This window comes from Netta rufina, assembly GCF_964035555.1.
Source record: "Netta rufina genome assembly, chromosome: 24".
Taxonomy (NCBI): domain Eukaryota; kingdom Metazoa; phylum Chordata; class Aves; order Anseriformes; family Anatidae; genus Netta; species Netta rufina.
Genome location: NC_140148.1, coordinates 1721637 through 1739373, shown reverse-complemented (window position 1 = coordinate 1739373; position 17737 = coordinate 1721637). Strand labels below are relative to the sequence as shown.

At 64.3% G+C, this 17737-nt stretch overlaps 1 protein-coding gene across 1 annotated transcript; it reads right to left on the bottom strand.

Annotated features, from left to right (window-relative positions):
- Positions 1-3854: 3854 nt before the first annotated feature.
- On the bottom strand, positions 3855-17211 carry ITGA3 (integrin subunit alpha 3; the record flags this gene model as incomplete). The annotated part of the gene is given in 27 exon segments (XM_084301100.1): positions 3855-3914; positions 3916-4026; positions 4851-4976; positions 5074-5172; positions 5289-5402; positions 6308-6421; positions 6526-6696; positions 6779-6795; positions 6798-6880; positions 6984-7061; positions 7336-7415; positions 7525-7596; positions 7698-7863; positions 7980-8077; positions 8160-8306; positions 8452-8588; positions 8842-8909; positions 9012-9098; positions 9194-9330; positions 9483-9571; positions 9908-10101; positions 10358-10565; positions 10846-10929; positions 11166-11415; positions 12124-12206; positions 12310-12431; positions 17042-17211. Coding segments are annotated over 27 exon segments (3165 nt in total).
- Positions 17212-17737: the final 526 nt, after the last annotated feature.

The window sequence follows — 17737 nt, the reverse complement described above, 5'->3', positions numbered from 1 at the left end:
AATGGGGTCGGTGCTGCAGGAATCAGCCCAGAACTGATCCCAAAAGGGAGCAGCCACAGCCGGGCGCTGCCTCCCCGCGGGGGTCTCGAACCCGGCCCCTCGGGCCCCGCGGGCGGCCGCGCTCCCCCTGCGCCACGCCCCGGGGCCGCGGCCGCGCCTTGGGGGGCCGCGCGTGGCTCCGGGGCAGGGCGCGGGGCTGGGAGCCCAAAGGACCCCGGTTCGAGGCCCACCAAGGGCGGAACCAACCCCGAGGGGGGGGTCGGGGGGTTTCCTCCGGTGCTCGGTGCTGCGGGCAGGCGGCTCCCCGTGTGTCTCGGCTCTGTGGGGGCTCCCCTTTATTTACCTGCGGTGCTGCTCGGAAAGATTTTGGGTTTCTTCCCTTGGGGGGGGGAACGGGGAGCCGTGAGGGGGGGGGGCAGCGGCCCCTGCTCCGCCACCCGCCTCCTTCCGCCATCTTGGCGGCGCGGCGGAAGTGACGTCATCACGCGGCGGTGAGGAGAGGGGGCGGAGGTCGGGGTCGGGGGTGGAGGTCGGGGCCGGGGGCTGCGCCCTGAGGGCCGGGACCGTGACCCGGTACCGGGCTCCGGTAACCGTCAACCACCCCCTTACCTGCCTCAGGAGCCGCTGTCGGGTGGGATCCGGCCGATACCGGGCTCTGGAGCGGGGCTGGGGGGGGGGCCCGGCCGTTAACGGGTGTTGGGTGAGGTGGGCCCGGCACCGGCTGCGTGGGCCTGTGGGGTGGGGGCGGGCACAGCTCGGTCTCCGCACCTACAGCTCGTTATCCCCGCTTATAATTCATTATCCCTTGGCTTCATTACCTTAATTACACGCCCCGGCGCTCCCTGCCTGTGGCGCGTTACCTCTGGGGTGAATTATTTTACCCCGCAGCCTTTGATGTCTGCCTGGTGCTAAATAAACCGTTTGCGCTCGTCCTCACAGGGCCCGGCCTGGCTGGAAGGCGGCGGCGAGGCTCCGGATGTCGGCGTCTCCCTGCCCTGCAGCCTCTGGACAGTCAGCGAGGAAGGCAGCGAGGCCGCGGGCAGCACTGGAGCTGCTCCCTGCGGGGTTTGGGTGAGGCCCTGAGCACACAGGGGCACGGCCGAGCGCCTTCGGAGGCCTCCTGAGGTGGGTGCTTCCAGGTGGTGTGTTTTTCTCCCCTGTTATGAGGTGCTGTAAGGGAAAGCAGAGTGGGGAGTGGTTGGCGTGTCCCCCAGGAGCCTGTGAGCGAGGCCTGGGGCTGGTGAGGCTGTGAGGAGGCCAAGGAGAGAGAATTCCTGCGGGAGCCGTGCCGCAGGTGCTGTGAGCACAAGGCCTGGAATGCAGCAGGTGCTGCCCAGGTGGGGGTATAGCTCAGGGGTAGAGCATTTGACTGCAGATCAAGAGGTCCCCGGTTCAAATCCGGGTGCCCCCTCCCCTTTTCCTCCTCTTTTTGCCCCCAAAAGGTCCATCTGGGGCTTCTCAGTTGCCAGCTTTCCCCTGAACTCGCTGCAGGGAACATCCTCTGGCAGACGTGGAGGTAGCCAGGCATGAAGAAGAAGATTGCCAAGAGAAAGAGGAGCGGCACCATGAAGGTTGTGAGCAGAGAGGTATTTCTGTCAGTGTTTTCTGTGCTGGGAGTACTTCACTAAATCGTGCTGGAATTGTTTGGAATGAGCAGAAAAATCCCATCCAGGAGGGGGCTGCCGCAGGGGGTATAGCTCAGTGGCAGAGCATTTGACTGCAGATCAAGAGGTCCCTGGTTCAACTCCAGGTGCCCCCTCTTTTTATTGTGCTTTTTCAGCCTGCTTTTGGCCCAGGAAAGCTCAGGGCTTCTGCTCTGAGTAGCTCTGCGCTGTTTTTTGTGTAAGTTTGTGATTTTCTGTAGTAACTCTTTGCAGAAATTACATCCATTGCCCTGTCCAGGCTGCTGCCAAGTTAATGAATCTTAACCCGTGGTCAGACACTGGCTGTGTGGAAGTGCTTTTAAAACCACCTCATGAAAGGGGTGTTTCAGGGGGTATAGCTCAGTGGCAGAGCATTTGACTGCAGATCAAGAGGTCCCTGGTTCAACTCCAGGTGCCCCCTACGGATTGTGCCTTTTTTCAGGAAAAAGGACGAGGCGTTTGCCTCATTTTTAGATCCTGGGAGCTACTGTTTGGCCAAAGGGGTGGTCTCTGAACCAAACCCAAGACCCAAACCCCAAATTAATCTAAAAACTCAGCCCAATTTGTATGCGTGTCAGTGACCAAGCAAAGGCACGATGCTGCCTTTGGGGCTGTAGGAGTCGTGGTTTTGATCAGCCCAGAGACCTCAGTGCTTCCACGCTTTGTGTCCTGTCTGGATGCTCTGAATACGCTTTGGTGTGCATTTTAATACGAAGGAGGCTGTCAAATAAATAAGAAAATCTACCCAGTGGGCATAAAATCTGGGCTCTGCATTTTTTTTCCTGCGCCTTTTCTGGTTGCAAACCCAAGGGGGTATAGCTCAGTGGCAGAGCATTTGACTGCAGATCAAGAGGTCCCTGGTTCAACTCCAGGTGCCCCCTCTCTTTACCTCCTTTTCCAACCTTTCTTCTTTGTGGACAGAATAGGGAGAGACCTTCTTAGGCTTCCCATTTCAGGAACCACTCTGTGTGCTTTTACCAGGAAGAAAACTGACTTTTTTTCCCCTTTTTTGTCCCTATAGAAACCTCCACTCCCTCTGTGTGCCTTTTAATGTTTCTCCCAGGCTGTGCCCCGTGTGTTTTGGGTTTTTGCAGGCAGTAAATCCTCCCTGGCAGCTCAAAGAAGCCGCCTTTCCCCATAACCCCAAGCGGGGGGAGCCCCCCCATAAACCCACTCAGGGGAAACCCCCCCCCCGATAACTGCAACCTGGGAGGAGCCCCCACCCCCTGACCCCAAAGTGGGGGAATCCCCTCCACTAACCCCAAAGTGTGGTGGGGGGAAATGCCCTAAATAACCCAAACAGGGGGAAAGCCCCCCCCAAATACTCCCAACATGGTCAGAGCTCCCCCCAAAACCCCACCTAGGGCATTGACACCCCCCCCACTTCATTGGGACTATTTTTCCCCATTCCCTATACTTTTACCCCAGAAGCCCCCTGCCCCCCCCCCCAACTTCCCAAAAGAGCATCTCCCCCTCCCTCTCCCTTTTCCCACCACCCCAAACTTCTCTGTCCCCCCCCCACAGGCCAGACACGAGGTTACAAATCCCAGAGCGAGGCTTTATTGGGCCCCACCAAGGGGGGGAAGGGGGGAAACATTTTTGGGCTGGGAGGGGGTCACAGAGCCCCCCCAGCCCCCAGTACCAACCCCGTTCCGGGGCTCAACACGCACAAGAGGACACGGAATAACTTAACCCCAGCTCCATCCACTGGGGGGGGGACACAGAGGAACCCCCCCTCCGGGGGGCTACAACTGAGGGGGGGGCAGCACCTCCCCAGCAGGAAAAGGCAGAAAAAGGGGGGGGGGGTGAAGGTGCAGAGTGAGCCCCCCCCCAGGACTGCTTGAGGCAGGGGGAGAAGGCACAAACCCCCCCAGCCCCACAGAGCACAAAGCTGGGGGGGGGCACAGCGCAAAAGAAGAATTTTGGGGGGGGGGGCAAGGACGTGCCCCCAGCTGGAGACCCATGGGGGGGGGAGGAGTGTCTGCACAGGCCCCCAGGGGCAGAAGGCACTCAGTGGGGGGAGGATGTGGCGTGGGGGGGGGCAGATTTCGCTTGGGGGGGTTGTTGTGTGTCCCCCCCCCCCCCCAAAGCGTGCAAAGCCAGCGCTGGGGGGGGGAAACAGGGAGCGAGGGGCTTGTGCAAAGTAAACCCAAGAAGTCCTGGCACTCCCCAAGAGCTGGGGGGGGGGTTAAAATTTGGGAGGGGGGGGGGTCAGTAGTACTTGTCTGGCTCCTGCCAGTTGGTCACCCAGTGCTTTTTGGGGCGGGGGGGGGGCCAGGAGGCCGGGGGCGGGGGGGTGGTGGCGGCGCTGCTCCTGCCGGATCCTCACGGCGTGGTACTTGGGCATCACCCGGTAGTAGCGAGTCCGCTGGAAGAAGTCGCACTGAGGGGGGGGAATTTAAAAAAAAATATTAAAAAAATATTAAAAATTTAAAGAAAATATTAAAAAAATAAAATTGGGGGGGGGGAAAGGGGTCAGCGAGGGGCTGGAAGAGGGAGAGGAGACGGCGGAGAGAGGCTGCGGAGGCAGCGCAGAGCCCCCAGCCTCCAGAGCAGGAGGTGCTGGAGGGGGGGGAGAAGATTTGGGGGGGTTCTGGGGGGGCTGCATGGAGCCCCCCCCACCCTCAAAGCCCCCCCCCCCGTGCCCTGCAGGGAAGAGCGGAGAGGCTGGAGAAGAGGAGGAAGATGAGGAAGAAGAGGAAGAGGAGGATGGCCGCAGCCACCCCGGGGGTGCGGGGGCATTACCGGGCGGGCGGCGCGGGTGCTGGGGGGGAGTGACGGGGGAAGGGGGGGGGGGCGCAGCGGGGTGGCTCCCCCCCCCCCCCGGGCTAGTAGTCATCCGTCAGCCGCTCGGTTTCCGACGGCTGGATCCGCATCTCCGCCTTCTGGCCCTTGGCTTCGTACATGGCCCGCGTGCTGGCCCGACGGAAGAAACCGCACTGCGGGGAGGAGGGCGACACGGCTCAGGGTACCTGCAGACCCCAAGGGGGGGGGGGCCACACACACCCAGGTAGCCCCCCCCCCACCCCAAAAATAAAAAGACCAAGGGGGTGCCGCGGCACCGGGTGATTTCGGCTCCCCGAATATTTGGTGGCGGGAGCAGCTCGCGCGGGTCCGTCCCGCGAGATGAAGCCACGGGGGCGATGCACGGCTCCTCCAACCCCCCCTATAAAAAGGGGGGGGGGTCCCGGGTGCGCCCCCCCTCACCTTCCACAGCAGCAGGATGATCAGCCCCAGCAGCAGCAGCCCGGCCGCCACGGCCACCAGCACCAGCCAGAGCGCGATCTCAGCCGGCTGCTCCTCCGTCAGCTCCGAGTCCACGTCCACGGAAAACTGGGAGAAACCCCCCGAAAAAAACCCAAAACTCAATTGGGGCAGGGTGGGGGGAAGCTCCAGTGTTCCCAGCACCCCCCCTAGGGCGAGGACTCACCCGCACCGTGTGGTTCTTCATGCTGATGCTGGGGACGTGGGTGCGGAGGAAGAGCGTGGCCGTGCCGTCCACCTTCACCCGGTCGAAGTCGCTGTAATCCTGAGGGGGGGGTGCAAGGATTTTTTTTGGGGGGGAATTGGGGCAGGGGACGGCGCCAGGGGGTTGAAAACCCCGAGGACTCGGTGCTGGGGGGGCTGTGGGGGGGGGGCACTGACCTCGATGAAGGTGCTGTTCCACACCCGGGCGCGCACGCGGAAGGTGGTGGGGCGCTGGGGGGCGAGCAGGGGGCACTCGAACCAGATGCAGCGAGCGGTGCCCTGGGAGCAGCTCTGGGGTTGGGGGGGGACATGGGGGGGACACAGGGGTGCTCAGTGGGGGGCACAGTGCCACAGACCCCAAGTGGGTATGGGTGAGTTGGGTGGGACTGCGGCAGGGGTCCCCCCAGTTTGGGGTCACCGCAGGCACACACATGTGGTTTGGGGTCACCACAGTTTGGGGTCACCGTGTGCAGTTTGGGGTTACTACACGCACACATGCACAGTTTGGGGTCACCACACATGCCGTTTAGGGTCACCATGCACAAGCACATGCCGTTTGGGGTCACCATGCGCACAATTTAGGGTCCCTGTACACACACATACGCAGTTTGGGGTCACCACACATGCAGTTCGGGGTCACCACATGCAGAATTTGGGGTCACTGTACATACACATGTGCAGTTTGGGGTCACTGTGTGCACAGTTTGGGGTCACCATACACACACATGCAGTTTGGGGTCACTACACATGCACAGTTTGGGGTTACAGCAGGCACACGTGTGGTTTGGGGTCAGCACACATGCAGTTTGAGGTCAGCCTGTGAACAGTTTGGGGTCACTGCACGCACACACGTGCACTTTGGGGTCACCATACATGCAATTTGGGGGCACTGCATGCACACGTGTGCAGATTGGGGTCACCACGTGCACAGTTTAGGGTCACTACACACACACGTGCAGTTTGGGGTCACCACATGTGCAATTTGGGGTCACTGCAGGCACACACGTGCAGTTTGGGATCACCACGCATGCAGTTTGGGGTCACCACGTGTAGAGTTTGGGGGTCACTACACACACACGTGCAGTTTGGGGTCACTGTGTGCACTTTGGGGTCACCACCTGCACACACCCAGCTGCACCCAGAGCACCCCCCCCCCTTCCCCTGCACCCACAGCCCCCCCCGCAGCCCCCGCTCACCAGCAGCACCTCCGACTTTGCCTTCTTGGCAGTGGCCAGGGTCAGGGGGGGCTCCGCGGGCTCGGCCGCCCCCAGCTCCCGCCTGCGCCGCGGGGGGGTCCCGTCCTCCAGCAGCTGCACAAAACCCCCCCAAAAAAACCCACAAACCCCCCGCATCAGAGCCCGCTTTGACATCTCCATCCGGGAGGGGGGCCGAGGGGTGGGATGAGGCCACCGACCGTGAGGTTGAGGGGGTTGATGACCCCCCCGGGGGGCCGGCAGGAGCCGTTGCCGTCGGTGAGGATCTCGGTGGGGTACAGGAGCCACTTCCCGTTGGGGACCTCGTAGGGCCACTCGAAACCCAGCAGGATGGTGCCCAAATCGCCCAGCGCCTCGCCCTTGGTGGACACCTGCAGGGCACGGGTGGCACCGGGGGATGGAGCTGTCCTATCACCCGACCCAAAATGTGCGTTTTTTCCCCCAAAATCTCACCTGGAAGTCGAAGGCGGGGCGCTGCCCACGTCCTGCTCGCTGCGCATCGCCGACTCGCCCACCACCACCCCGCTGAAGTGCGACTGGGCGTGCGAGGGGGCTCTGGGGACACGGGGTGGGGACACACGGGGGGTGTGAGGGAGGACCCCCGGGGTGGATTTGGGATGGGGATGAGGTGGGGGGGACAAGGGGGGGCTGCGCTCACACGGTCAGCGAGGACTGGATGCTGTAATCCACCAGCAGCTTGGCCAGCACGGGCTGCAGGTCGTCCTGGGTGCTCTGCCTGCCAAAACCGTGCCGGGGGGGGGGTCAGCAGCGTGGGGAGCCCCCCCTGCAATGCCCCCAGATTTGGGGTTCCCCATCCTGCCCAAAGAGCCCCTCCAAACCCCCTCCTGGAGCGCTGACGCCACGACACCGGTGCCACCAAGCCCCCCCCATCCCTCCCAGCTCCTTTTTCCAGGGCCATCCACCACGGGGGGGGCTCCACCAAGCCCAGGAGAAGCCCCCCCCCGTCCCCCCCAGCACCTTTCCCCCCCTCTCACCCCACAGACACTCACGTGGAGAGGTCGAGCCAGACCAGCACCTCCCTCGTGTCCAGCGCCATGCTGTTCACCTCGAAGGTGATGAGCAGCTCCACCTGCAACACCCAGGGCCATGGAGCAGCCATGAAGACCCCCCCCCAAAGACCCCAACCCGGGTTTTGAGAGGTTTGGGGGGGTGGGATACGAGGTGGGGGGGACGCTCACCCTCTGGTTCTTCTTGAAGGGGTTGCCCAGCTCGCACAGCACCGTCTCCTCCACGGAGGTGCAGGCACCGCTCTGCGGAGGAAAAAAAAACACAAAAACAGGCTCAGGACCCCCCCCCAGACCCAAAACCCTTGAGCTTTTTCCCCCCCCAGGATGCGAGGACGGCCCCGTACCGGGCGGACGGAGGAGAAGAGCAGGTTGGGGGGCACGGTGACGTTGAGCTGGGCTTCGTGGGCGTCCTCGCCGTTGGAGTCGGTGGTGGGCACGTTGGTGATGTTCACGCCCAGGTGGAGCTTGCGCAGGTCCCGGCTGTACTGCAGCACCTGCGTCCCGTTCAGCCTGCGGACACCAAACCCAGTAGGCACACAGGGGGGCCACCAACCCCCCCAAAACATCCCAGGTGGGACGGGGAACCCGGCACGGTCCAGGATTGGTGCTGGGACCCCGGTGCTCACCTGGGCAGGGACTGATTCTGCTCGTTGACGAAGGCGCTCTGCAGCTGCAGGTTGCTGTAGCACTTGTTGTCGGAGCCACACTCCTTCTGGAACTCGATCTGGGGGACGGGGACATCCCCATGTCACACCCCGTGCCCCCCTGGTCCCGTTCCCGAAGCCCGGTGGGCGCGGGCAGCCCACCTTGGTCTCGTTCTCGTGGGACTGGTCCTGGTTGAGGACTGGGAAGGCGTCGAGGGAGTGGGGACCCAGCCTGAATTCCCTGGGCTTCTCCACCAGCGAGTAGTTCATGGAGAGCACGATGGGGTGCAGCTTGTCCCGGATATTCTCCTGCAGGGAGAGGGACGGGGTGGGGGTCAACAAATCGCAGCAAAGCCCCGCCGTGAGACCCTAAAAACCCCACGGCCAACACATTTCCACCTCTCCTCCCCTCCTGCTCCCCCCCGTCCCCTCTGGCTCCAGCCCGCGCGCTCACCAGCAGCAGCAGCTCCTTGGATTCGCAGCGGGTGTCGGGCATGGCGAAGACGCCGCGGTAGGTGGCCGAGGGCGTCCCCAAAAACCTCACCCTGGGCGGGTGCCGCTCCTTGTCCGCCTCCAGGACGTACTCCAGGGCTGCGAGGGGAGCGGAGCCGAGCCGTGGGTGCCCCCTTGCACGCGCACGACGCCTCCAGCACCACCCCTGGGTGCACGCACACCCCCTGCGCACCCCCCACGTACCCGCACGGGTGTTTTAGTGCGTGCAACACACCCAAAACCCCTCCCCAAAATACACGTGCGTGCACACGCTCACCTCCAGGCACCCTTTCTGCACGCACCCTTGCACAAACACGCGTGCCCCCCCATGCGCACCCCCCCGTGCACTCACTGATCTGCTCCTTGTACTCAGGGTTGCCGGCACTCTGGTTGTAGGAGAAGCAGACGGTCACCGTGATGCTGGGGAGGGGGGGGAAAAAAAGGGGTGGATGAGTGGAGCCCCCCCCCCCCGGCACCGTGCCACCACCCCGGTGCCCGCCGTGCCCAGGGGGGGGGGCTCACCAGGAGCTGGGCGTGCAGCGGGCGGGATCCACCTTGCTGGGGGTGACGGTGAAGGTTTTGTCCAGGATGTTGAGCACGGGGCGAGCCCTGGGGGGGGGAGCAGGGGGCTGCTTGAGCATCCCAAATCGCTGGCTCCTGTACCTGTCCGGTCCCCGTCCCCCCCCCCCCCGCGCCCCTACTACCTGAGCAGGGCCACCCTCTCCTCCAAGCTGCCCACCAGGAGGTCGGGGTAGGAGTTGCCGTCCACGTCCATGCCCCCGCTGAGCGAGTACCCGAAGGTTTTCATGCTGGCGGGGCCCAGGTCCGAGCCGCTGACCACCTTGGGGAAGGAACCGGGGGGGGCACCGGCACCCCATCAACCCCACGGATTTGGGGGTCGAGCCCCCTGCGTCCCAGCCTTGGGGATGGGATGCTCAAAGGCAGCTCTGAGCTTCCTTTTTATTTTTTATTTTTTGGGGTGGGGGTCCGTACCTGGCTGGGTTTGTGCCGCAGCCCCCCTGCGCTGCTGTGGTAGATGTAGACCTTGCCCGCCCCCTCGAACGGAGCCCCCACGGCGATGTCTGGAGGGGGGGGGGGAAAGAGGGGTCAGCCCCTCCGATATGGGGTAGGGGCTGCCACAAAGCGCATTGACACCTCCTCACCCCCCTCTTTAATTCCCTCCCCGTGCCCAATTCCCACCCAGCCCCTCCAGAACCTCCCCCCCCCCCAAAAAAAAACACAAGACACCCCCACCCACAATGCCCCCATCCCCTTCTGCTCACCCCCAACCCCTCCGGAGCCCCCCAACCTCCCTCACCACCCCCCGAAGCGGGACCTCCCCATACCACAGGACCCCCGCACGTCCCCATAAGCAGCCCCAGCGCCCCCCCAGCCTGGTGCCCACCCCCCCACCTCACCCTGGAAGCCGTCCTGGTTGATGTCCCCGATGCTGGCGATGGTGAAGCCGAAGGCGGAGTAGCTGGGGCCGGTGAGCTGCTGGCTGTAGCTGGGCTGGAAGCCCCCCGCCTCGTTCATGTAGACGTAGACGGCTCCCCCCACCTCATCCTTGCGCTGGAAGTAGTAGGGGGCTCCCACCACGAGGTCCTGCCACCTGCAGGGACAAAGGGACTGGGATACAGGACGGTGCCACCCCCCCATACCCCTAACACCCCCCCACGGTGAAGAAGAACCCCCTCCAAAAGGGTTCAGAAGCCGCAGCAAGACGCCTCTCCCCAAAAAGACCCCAAAACCCAGGAACCCAAAGCAGCACCCCCCAACGCCGTGAGCTACAGAAACGCCTCAGATCCTTGGGGGCTGCCCCGAGACGGACCCCAAAACGCCCCCCCAAACCCCCCAGAAGGTCTCACCCGTCGTTATTGAGGTCCGCCAGGGCCACGGCGCTGCCGAAGTAGGAGCCGACCTGGTGGCCCTGCAGCACGAGGCTCCTCTCCAGCGTGTTCTCGGGGCTGGTGCTCAGCAGGTACACGGCGCCCGTGTGCTGGTACCGGGGGGCCCCCGCCACCACCGTCACCGCGTCCTTCTGCAGCACGCCGCTGCCCACCTCCGCCGTGTACCCTGCGGCCAAAACCCGTCGTCGGCCACCCCAAAATCCCAGACACCTTCCCCACCCCAACCCCGTGATGCCCACCGCACCCCGGCCCCCCTCACGGCATCCCTGGGGTCTCCAAGCCCCCCTAGACCCCACGGTGCTGTAGGAACCCCCCACGATTCCCCCCTCCTCCAGGCGCCAAACCAAACCCCAACCCCAAACCAAACCAAACCTCAACCCCAAACCCTTTCCAGCCCCACAAGGAACCGGGGGGGCCCCCACACCGCCCCCCACATTGCCCCCCACCTATGTAGGTGTTGCCGTTCTTCTCGTTGGGGTAGGAGAAGTCGTGCAGGTCCCACGTCTCCCGCATCAGCATGTAGTTGGTACCTGCAACGGGACGGGGTGGGGGCGATCAGGGGGCACCCTCTCCCCTCGCACGCCCACGTGTGCAAACGTGCGCGGAGATGCTTCCGTGCAGCGTTGCAGAGACACGCACACGATGCACCTTGCACAAGCACGTGCAGCTCAGCGCACGCGTGCAATTTTGCACGAGGATGTGCGCTCACGGGAATGCACGAGGAGATCCTCGCACGTCTCCAACCCCCCCCCCCAGCCCCGTGCACCTTGCCAGTTGTAGGCGCCGGGCGCCCCGAAATAAACGATGTTGGAGGTGAAGCCGGCGCTGGCGCCCATCTGGCACATGCCGGTCTCCTCCGCGTCCACGTTGGAGTTGCACATCTCGTTGTGGTAGGTCTGCCACTCGTCGCTCAGGTTGAGGCGCAGGTCGTTGCCCCGCACGTAGCAGCGCCCCACCATGCGCCTCTGGTCCTCACTGCCCGACCACAGCACCCGGGTGTAGCGGTGGGCGCAAGCCTGCAGGGATAACCCTAAAAATGAGCCTGGGGGGGGGGGGGGCAGGGGGTTCCTCCCCAAGCTTTGGGGGGGGGCCCTGGTTTGGTATAGGGTCGTGGGGTGTTGATATAGGGTCGTGGGGTGTTGATGTATGGGCAGCGCGGTGCCCCCGGTGCGCCATGGCAGAAGGATGGGGAGGGTGGTGGGGGGAGCACCCAGCTGCTGCCCCCCCCTGCCCTAAACCCTGGGGGAGAGCATCAGCCCGGTGCACCCCAAGGGGACGGGGGGCTGGGTGCCGGCACCCAAACCAGGGGGATGGGGGGAGGTGATGGGGAGCCCCTGCAGCATCTCCTGTGCCAGTGGGGAGGGGGGGGGCACGGTTTGGGATGCAGGAATCCCCCCCCCCCCAAACACTACAACTCCCAGCACGCTCTGCCACAGCAAGCAGCCTGCCCCCGAGCCCCCTTCTACTGCACTGCATGCTGGGAGCTGTAGTCCCAGCCCCACAACCCCCCCCCCCAAAAAAAATCCCAATGCACCCCAATATACCCAGCGGGCACCCCACCAGCTCCCGGGGGCCCCCAGCTCTTGCTCCCCCCCCACAACCACCCCCCAGTTGTACCCATTTCCCAGCACGGGGCTGGAACTGAGTTCATATGTGCAGGGAAATGGGGGTGCACATCATTTTATTTATTTTTTTTGGGGGGGGGGGAAATGGGGTGCACTCACCAGCACCCTCCCCGCCGGCTGCCGCTGGCTGGCCACCGTCACCCCCAGCCACATGTCCTCGATGATGTACTTGTCCGGCTCACCTGGCCGAGGGAAAATCAGCGTAATAAAAAGTGGGGGACCCCCCCCCGGGGAAAGGGAGGCTTTAGGGGGGTGTCCCGGGGTGGTTTTGGGGCGCTCACGTACTCTTGAGCTCGATGTCGAGCCGCTGGCAGTCGCCGGTGGAGGCGGAGAGGGGGCAGGCGTAGACGGCGCCCGTCCTGGTGCCGTTCTGGGGGTCCTCGTCTCGGGGTGCCCCAACCAGCAACCTGGGGGGGGGGCACAGCAAGGGGTTTGGGGGGGCTGGAGGTGGTAACGGGGCAGGGGGCAGCACACCCCAAATGGAGCAGGGGGCACCGAAAACCCCAAAGTTTGGGAACAAAGAGGACGCGGGAACGCAGGGCGCCCTCCTTTGCGCCCCCAAATTCCCATCTGACCCCCCCCCCCCCCCTCAGCATACGGGGGAACAGCTTGCGGCCCCCCCAGCCTGGCAGACAACCCCTTAGGAAAGGGGGAAGCCAAGGGGGGGCCCCATTTGGGTAAACAGCCGTAGCCCCCCCCCCCCCCCCCCTCAGCCACGGCACCACAGCTGTGTCCCATCCGACAGCCTCGCCTCGCCGCGCCCCCCCCCCGGCACTGCCAGCCCAGGAATGCTGCGATAAACACAGCCCAGCCAGGGAGGTGGGGGGGGGACACCACCACACACAACCCCCCCACAAAGCTCCCCAAGCCCAGCCCTTGCTTGCACGAGCCTGAGCTCGTCCCACCCCAAGCGGGGGTCCCGGGGGGTGCTTTTGGGGTGACTCAGCCCCCCCACTGCGGTGCCACGCCGGGGGGGGGGCACATTGGCATGCCACAGGATGGATGATGTGTGGTTAATAATAATGCAGAATAAAAGGGCCCCCCCAAACCCATCAGTGCCTAGGGAGGGGGGACACGGGGGTACCTGGGGGGGGGGGGGGACTTGGGGGACAGCAGGAGGACGGGGGGGGGGCTGCGGAAAGGCCAGGCCTTTCCGCCGGGAAGTCCCGAGGACAATGGCGAGGAGGAGGCACGGCCGTGGGTGCCAGGGCAGGAAACGGCGTCCCTGAGCCCATGGTGGGTGGGGGGGGGGACATATCCACGAGGGGGGGGGGACAGACAGCGGTGCCCAGGTACCCAGCGCATCCCATGGGGGCACCGATGCACCGAGCCGGGCCGTTCTCAGCATCCCCCCCCCCCAATGGCCATCCTGAGCAGATGGGGATGAATTTTTAATTTTTATATAATTTTTTTTTTTTTTTGGGGGTGGGGGGGACAGGAAAAGGGGCACGTGGCCCCCCCCCCCCAAAAAAAAAAGCTGGCACCGCAGCCGGCAGCGCGGGCGCGTCCGGGCTGAGTCAAAGCCCAAGCGCAGGAGGAATGCGGGGCCCCAGGCGGCCCCGGCCCCGGCACGCCGGGACAGGCACCGAGCCAGTGGGATCGGGGGGGGGGGGGGTAAAAAAAAAATTAAAAAAAAAAATAAAAAAAAAATGGGGGGGGAAGCTGCTCAGCTGCAGAATCCACCCCCCAAAAAAAAAAGGGATGGAAATGGGGCTGGGGGGCTGAGCATCCTTCCTGGGATGCTCCCTCCCCTGGGGACACAGAGGGTGGGGGGGTGTTTTAAGGAGCTTGGAGCCCTCATTTCTGCCCCCCCCCCCCCACGTTATTTTGGGAAGGGGGGGGTTGAAATAACAGGAGGGCACCTCTGCCCGCTGCTCACCTCCGAGGAAGTGACTCAGGGCTGTGAGTCAGGGAGCCCAGGAGGCTCCTGCCAGCACCGTGCCCCTCCTGGGGGGGGCACTGACCCCCCCCCCCCCCAAAAAAAAAAAAAGAAAAAAAAAAGGGGGGGGCAAAAAGCCAGCCCCCTGCCTCCAGCCCAGGCTCCCCTATAGCCGCCAGGGAAATGCTCAGAGCTGGGGGGGGGCCTGAGGATGCTGAGGGCTTCGGAGCCCCCCCCCCCCTAAAAAAAAAGGGGGGGGGGCACGGGGCTGGTTGTGGCAGCAGCCCAAGTAAAAATAAAGAAAAAAAAAAAAAAAAAAAAAAAGGGGGGGGGTCCCAGCCCAAGCGGGGGCCGGGATGGGGCTGAGCCAAGGCCTCGTGCTCGTCCTTTCCAGCCCATGGAGCAAGCTCGGGGGGGGGGGGGAATTGCTGGGGGGGGGGGGGGGGGATGGAGGAATGCTGGAGGCCATGCCCCCTCCTAATCCGCCCTGGAGGATGAAGGGGGGGGCCCCTTCGGACCCCACACCACAGCACCAACACCCCGGGGGGGGGGATCGGAGCCATATGGGGCTGAGCTCGGCCCCAAAGGGCTCAGCTCCCCCCTTGCCCCCCCCAAAAAAAAAAGCTGGCTATGTGCCATATACCCCTCCATACCCCCCCCCAAAAGCCTTGCTACTCCGGGCCAGCCCCAAATCCCCCCCCCCCCCATCACCCCATCCCCACCTCTGGTGCTGTTACGGGAGCATCAGGAAGGAGGGGGGGGCTTTTAAACTCCCCCCAGTGTCCCCCCCTCCAAAAAAAAGCCCTGCTCAGCCAAATCTGCTGATGCAGGCAGCACAGAGGAGGCGGGTGAGGGGGGGGGCAGCGGCTTCAGCCCCTGCCAAGGCGCCGCAGCCCCCGGCAGCTCCCGACAGGCCCCGGCTGGTGTGGGGGGGGGTTGTAGGAGGGGGGGGAGGAAAAAAAAAAATTAAAAAAATTAAAAAATTAAAAAAAAAATTAAAAAAAAAAATTAAAAAATTAAAAAATTAAAAAATTAAAAAATTAAAAAAAAAAAATAAAAAAATAAAAAAATTGGAGAATTCCCCCCCCCCGGCTGCCAGCTGGGAGCTGCTGCTGGAGGCTCTGCCCCCCCCCCCACTCCCTCAGGAGGGAAACTGAGGCACGGGGGGGGGGCAAATGGAGGGGCTGCCTTATCCCCCCCCCCCCCTTTCTCCGTGCCTCAGTTTCCCCGTGTTGTTCAGGCCCCCCCCCCCCCCACTCCGAGCCGTGTGAGCTGTGCTAACGAGGGAGCTGTGTTAATTAACCCCGCTAACGAGGGAGCTGTGCGGTTATCGCTGATAACGCCTCCACCTGGCCCCGGGAGCAAACAAACCTCAGCCGGGGGGGGGGGGGCACAAGGATCAAACCCCCCCCCCCCCAGCCACCTCTGTGGGTATGGGGACACCGTGGGGGTCCCCCTGGCCGCCCCCTCTCCCAATATAGGGTCCCCTAAGGATCAGTGGGGGTCTGCTGAAGGGGACGACGGGGGGCAGAGCACCCCGAAATTTTGCTGTGGGGGGGGGGGGAATGGGGCAGGAAGCGTCCCCCCCCCCTTCCTGTCCCCACCCTGCACACACCTGCACTTTGGAGCCAGCAAAGGGCACGGCTGGGGAGCCAACGCCCCAGTGCTACCCGGTACCGGGGGGGGGGTTTGGGGGGGGGGGTTTGGGGTGCCCCCCACCCTAATAAAGGGCTGTGCCCCCCCACACACACACCGCAGACACCCCAGGAGGAAGGGGGTGGCTGTCACCCCGCTGTCACCCCAACCACGCCGAGCAAAGGTCGGATCCTGCTGGGGGAAAGCCCGGGGGGGGGCAGCAGGAAGGTGGCACCCCCCCCCCCGATCAGGGAGTGGTTCTCAGGTTTGGGGTATTTCGCTCAAGTTGTAGGTTTCTGTAGGTTTCCTCCCCAAAACCTGCCCGCACTCGCCCCGAACGCCGCGGGGAAGCGGAGACGCGCGCCCGGCATCCCACAGCCCCCTCCTTGCTCCCAAGGGGGGTGGCAAACCCCCCCCCCCCAGGGCTTCAAAGCACCCCCCCCACATTAGGATTTCACACCCCAAACCTCAGGGGACCCCAAAACCAGGCTCCAGACCCAAGACGAGGGACCCCATTGGGGTCAAAGTGGCAGCCACCGACTTCGCACGAAGCCGCTCTGCCCCCACGTCCCCCCCCCACCTCACTTTTAGGGACCCCCCCCAGGGACCCCCACCTGTCCCGTTCCCCCAGGACAGCAACAGGGCCACCCTATAGCGGGTAAGAACCTAAATGCATCCCTGGCATGCGGAGCACGCGCCCCAGCTGCTCTGCCACCGGTGTCCCCCCACCCCAAAAAAAAATATTATAGGGTACAGGGAGCCCCTGGGTGCCACCCCATGGGTGCCCCCCGGCGAGGAAAACCCAAGCGGTGCTGGCTGCCTGCCCCCAAATGCCTGCAGCAAGGGGGCTGTCAGCAGGAGGGATTTGGGGACGGGTTTGGGGGTTTAGGGTTAGGGTTTGGGGTCGGATTTAGGGTTTGTTTGGGGTGCATTGGATAAAAGGGGGCTGCTGGGGGCTGAGCTATGGGGAATTGCAGCTCGTGGGTTCCCGCAGCGGGACGGGACCCGGTGCTGCTCCCTATGGGGTGGGGGGGTCAGGGAGGGGGCCGCAGGTAGGGTTGGGGAGGGGAGGGGGCAGCCCCTGCCCCATAGCACCGGGATGGGGCAGCAGCGGGTGCTCAGCACCCCAGGGTGCTGGTGGGACCGGGACACCCCCACCCTAACGAGCACAAAACCCCTGGGGGGGGGACAAACCCCTGGGGGGGCATTTTTAGTCCCCCACCCCTCCCAACTTCCCCTAATCTCAACGCTCTGCCCCCCCCAACACCTGAACCCTCCCCCAAACCACCCCAAACCCCCCCCCAGACCCCAAAATCTCTGCACCCCACTCCCCCTTCCCCCCCCCCCTTCGCACCTAGCCCCCCCCCAACACCTCCCCCACCCCCCCGGGACCCCCCAAAACCCTCTCGGGGACCTCCCCCAGGTGCACCCCAACCCCCCCACACCCCCCCAGACCCCCACCCTTACCCCCCCCCTATATAGAGCTGCCCCCCCCCCACTCACAGGTACCGCTCCTGCCGCTCGCTCTGCCGGTGCAGCGCCACGGAGAAGCCGAAGAAGCCGCTGCGGGCGGCGCCCTCCTTCAGCACCGGGAAAACGGTGTCGAGGTTAAAAGCGGCGGCGGCGGGGAGCAGCAGGGCGCCCAGCACCAGCACCCCGGGGAGCCGCGCCATGGCCCCCCCCCCCCCCCAAGAAAAAAAAAAAAATAAAAAAAAAAATATAAAAAAAAATAGGAAGCGGCCCCGGGATTCGAACCCGCGACCCCCCGGACCCCGACCCCCCGCTCCCGCCGCCGCCGCGCACGGTGCCGGTGCGCTGCGGGCGCGCGGGGCGGGGCAGGGCGGGGGCGTGGTCAGGAGGGGCGCGCGCGCGCGCCCTTCCGGGCGCTCCCCTTAAAGGGGCCGCGCGCCCCCCTCCTCCTCCTCCTCCTCCTCCTCCTCCCGGTACCTGCGGGGGGGGCACGGCGCATGCGCGAGGGTGGGGCGCGCGGGCACGGGGCGGGGCGCGAGGGGGGTGGGGAGGGCGCGCACCTGGGTGTGCAAGGGGGTGTGCAAAGGGGGGTGCTGGAGTGCACCTGGGTGTGCAAGCACGTGTGCAATAAGCAACCCTAGCGCCGTGCACCTGGGTGTGCACACGCGTGTGCAAGGGGTCACCCAAACCAGGATGCAGCTGGGCGTGCACACGCATGTGCAAGTCCAT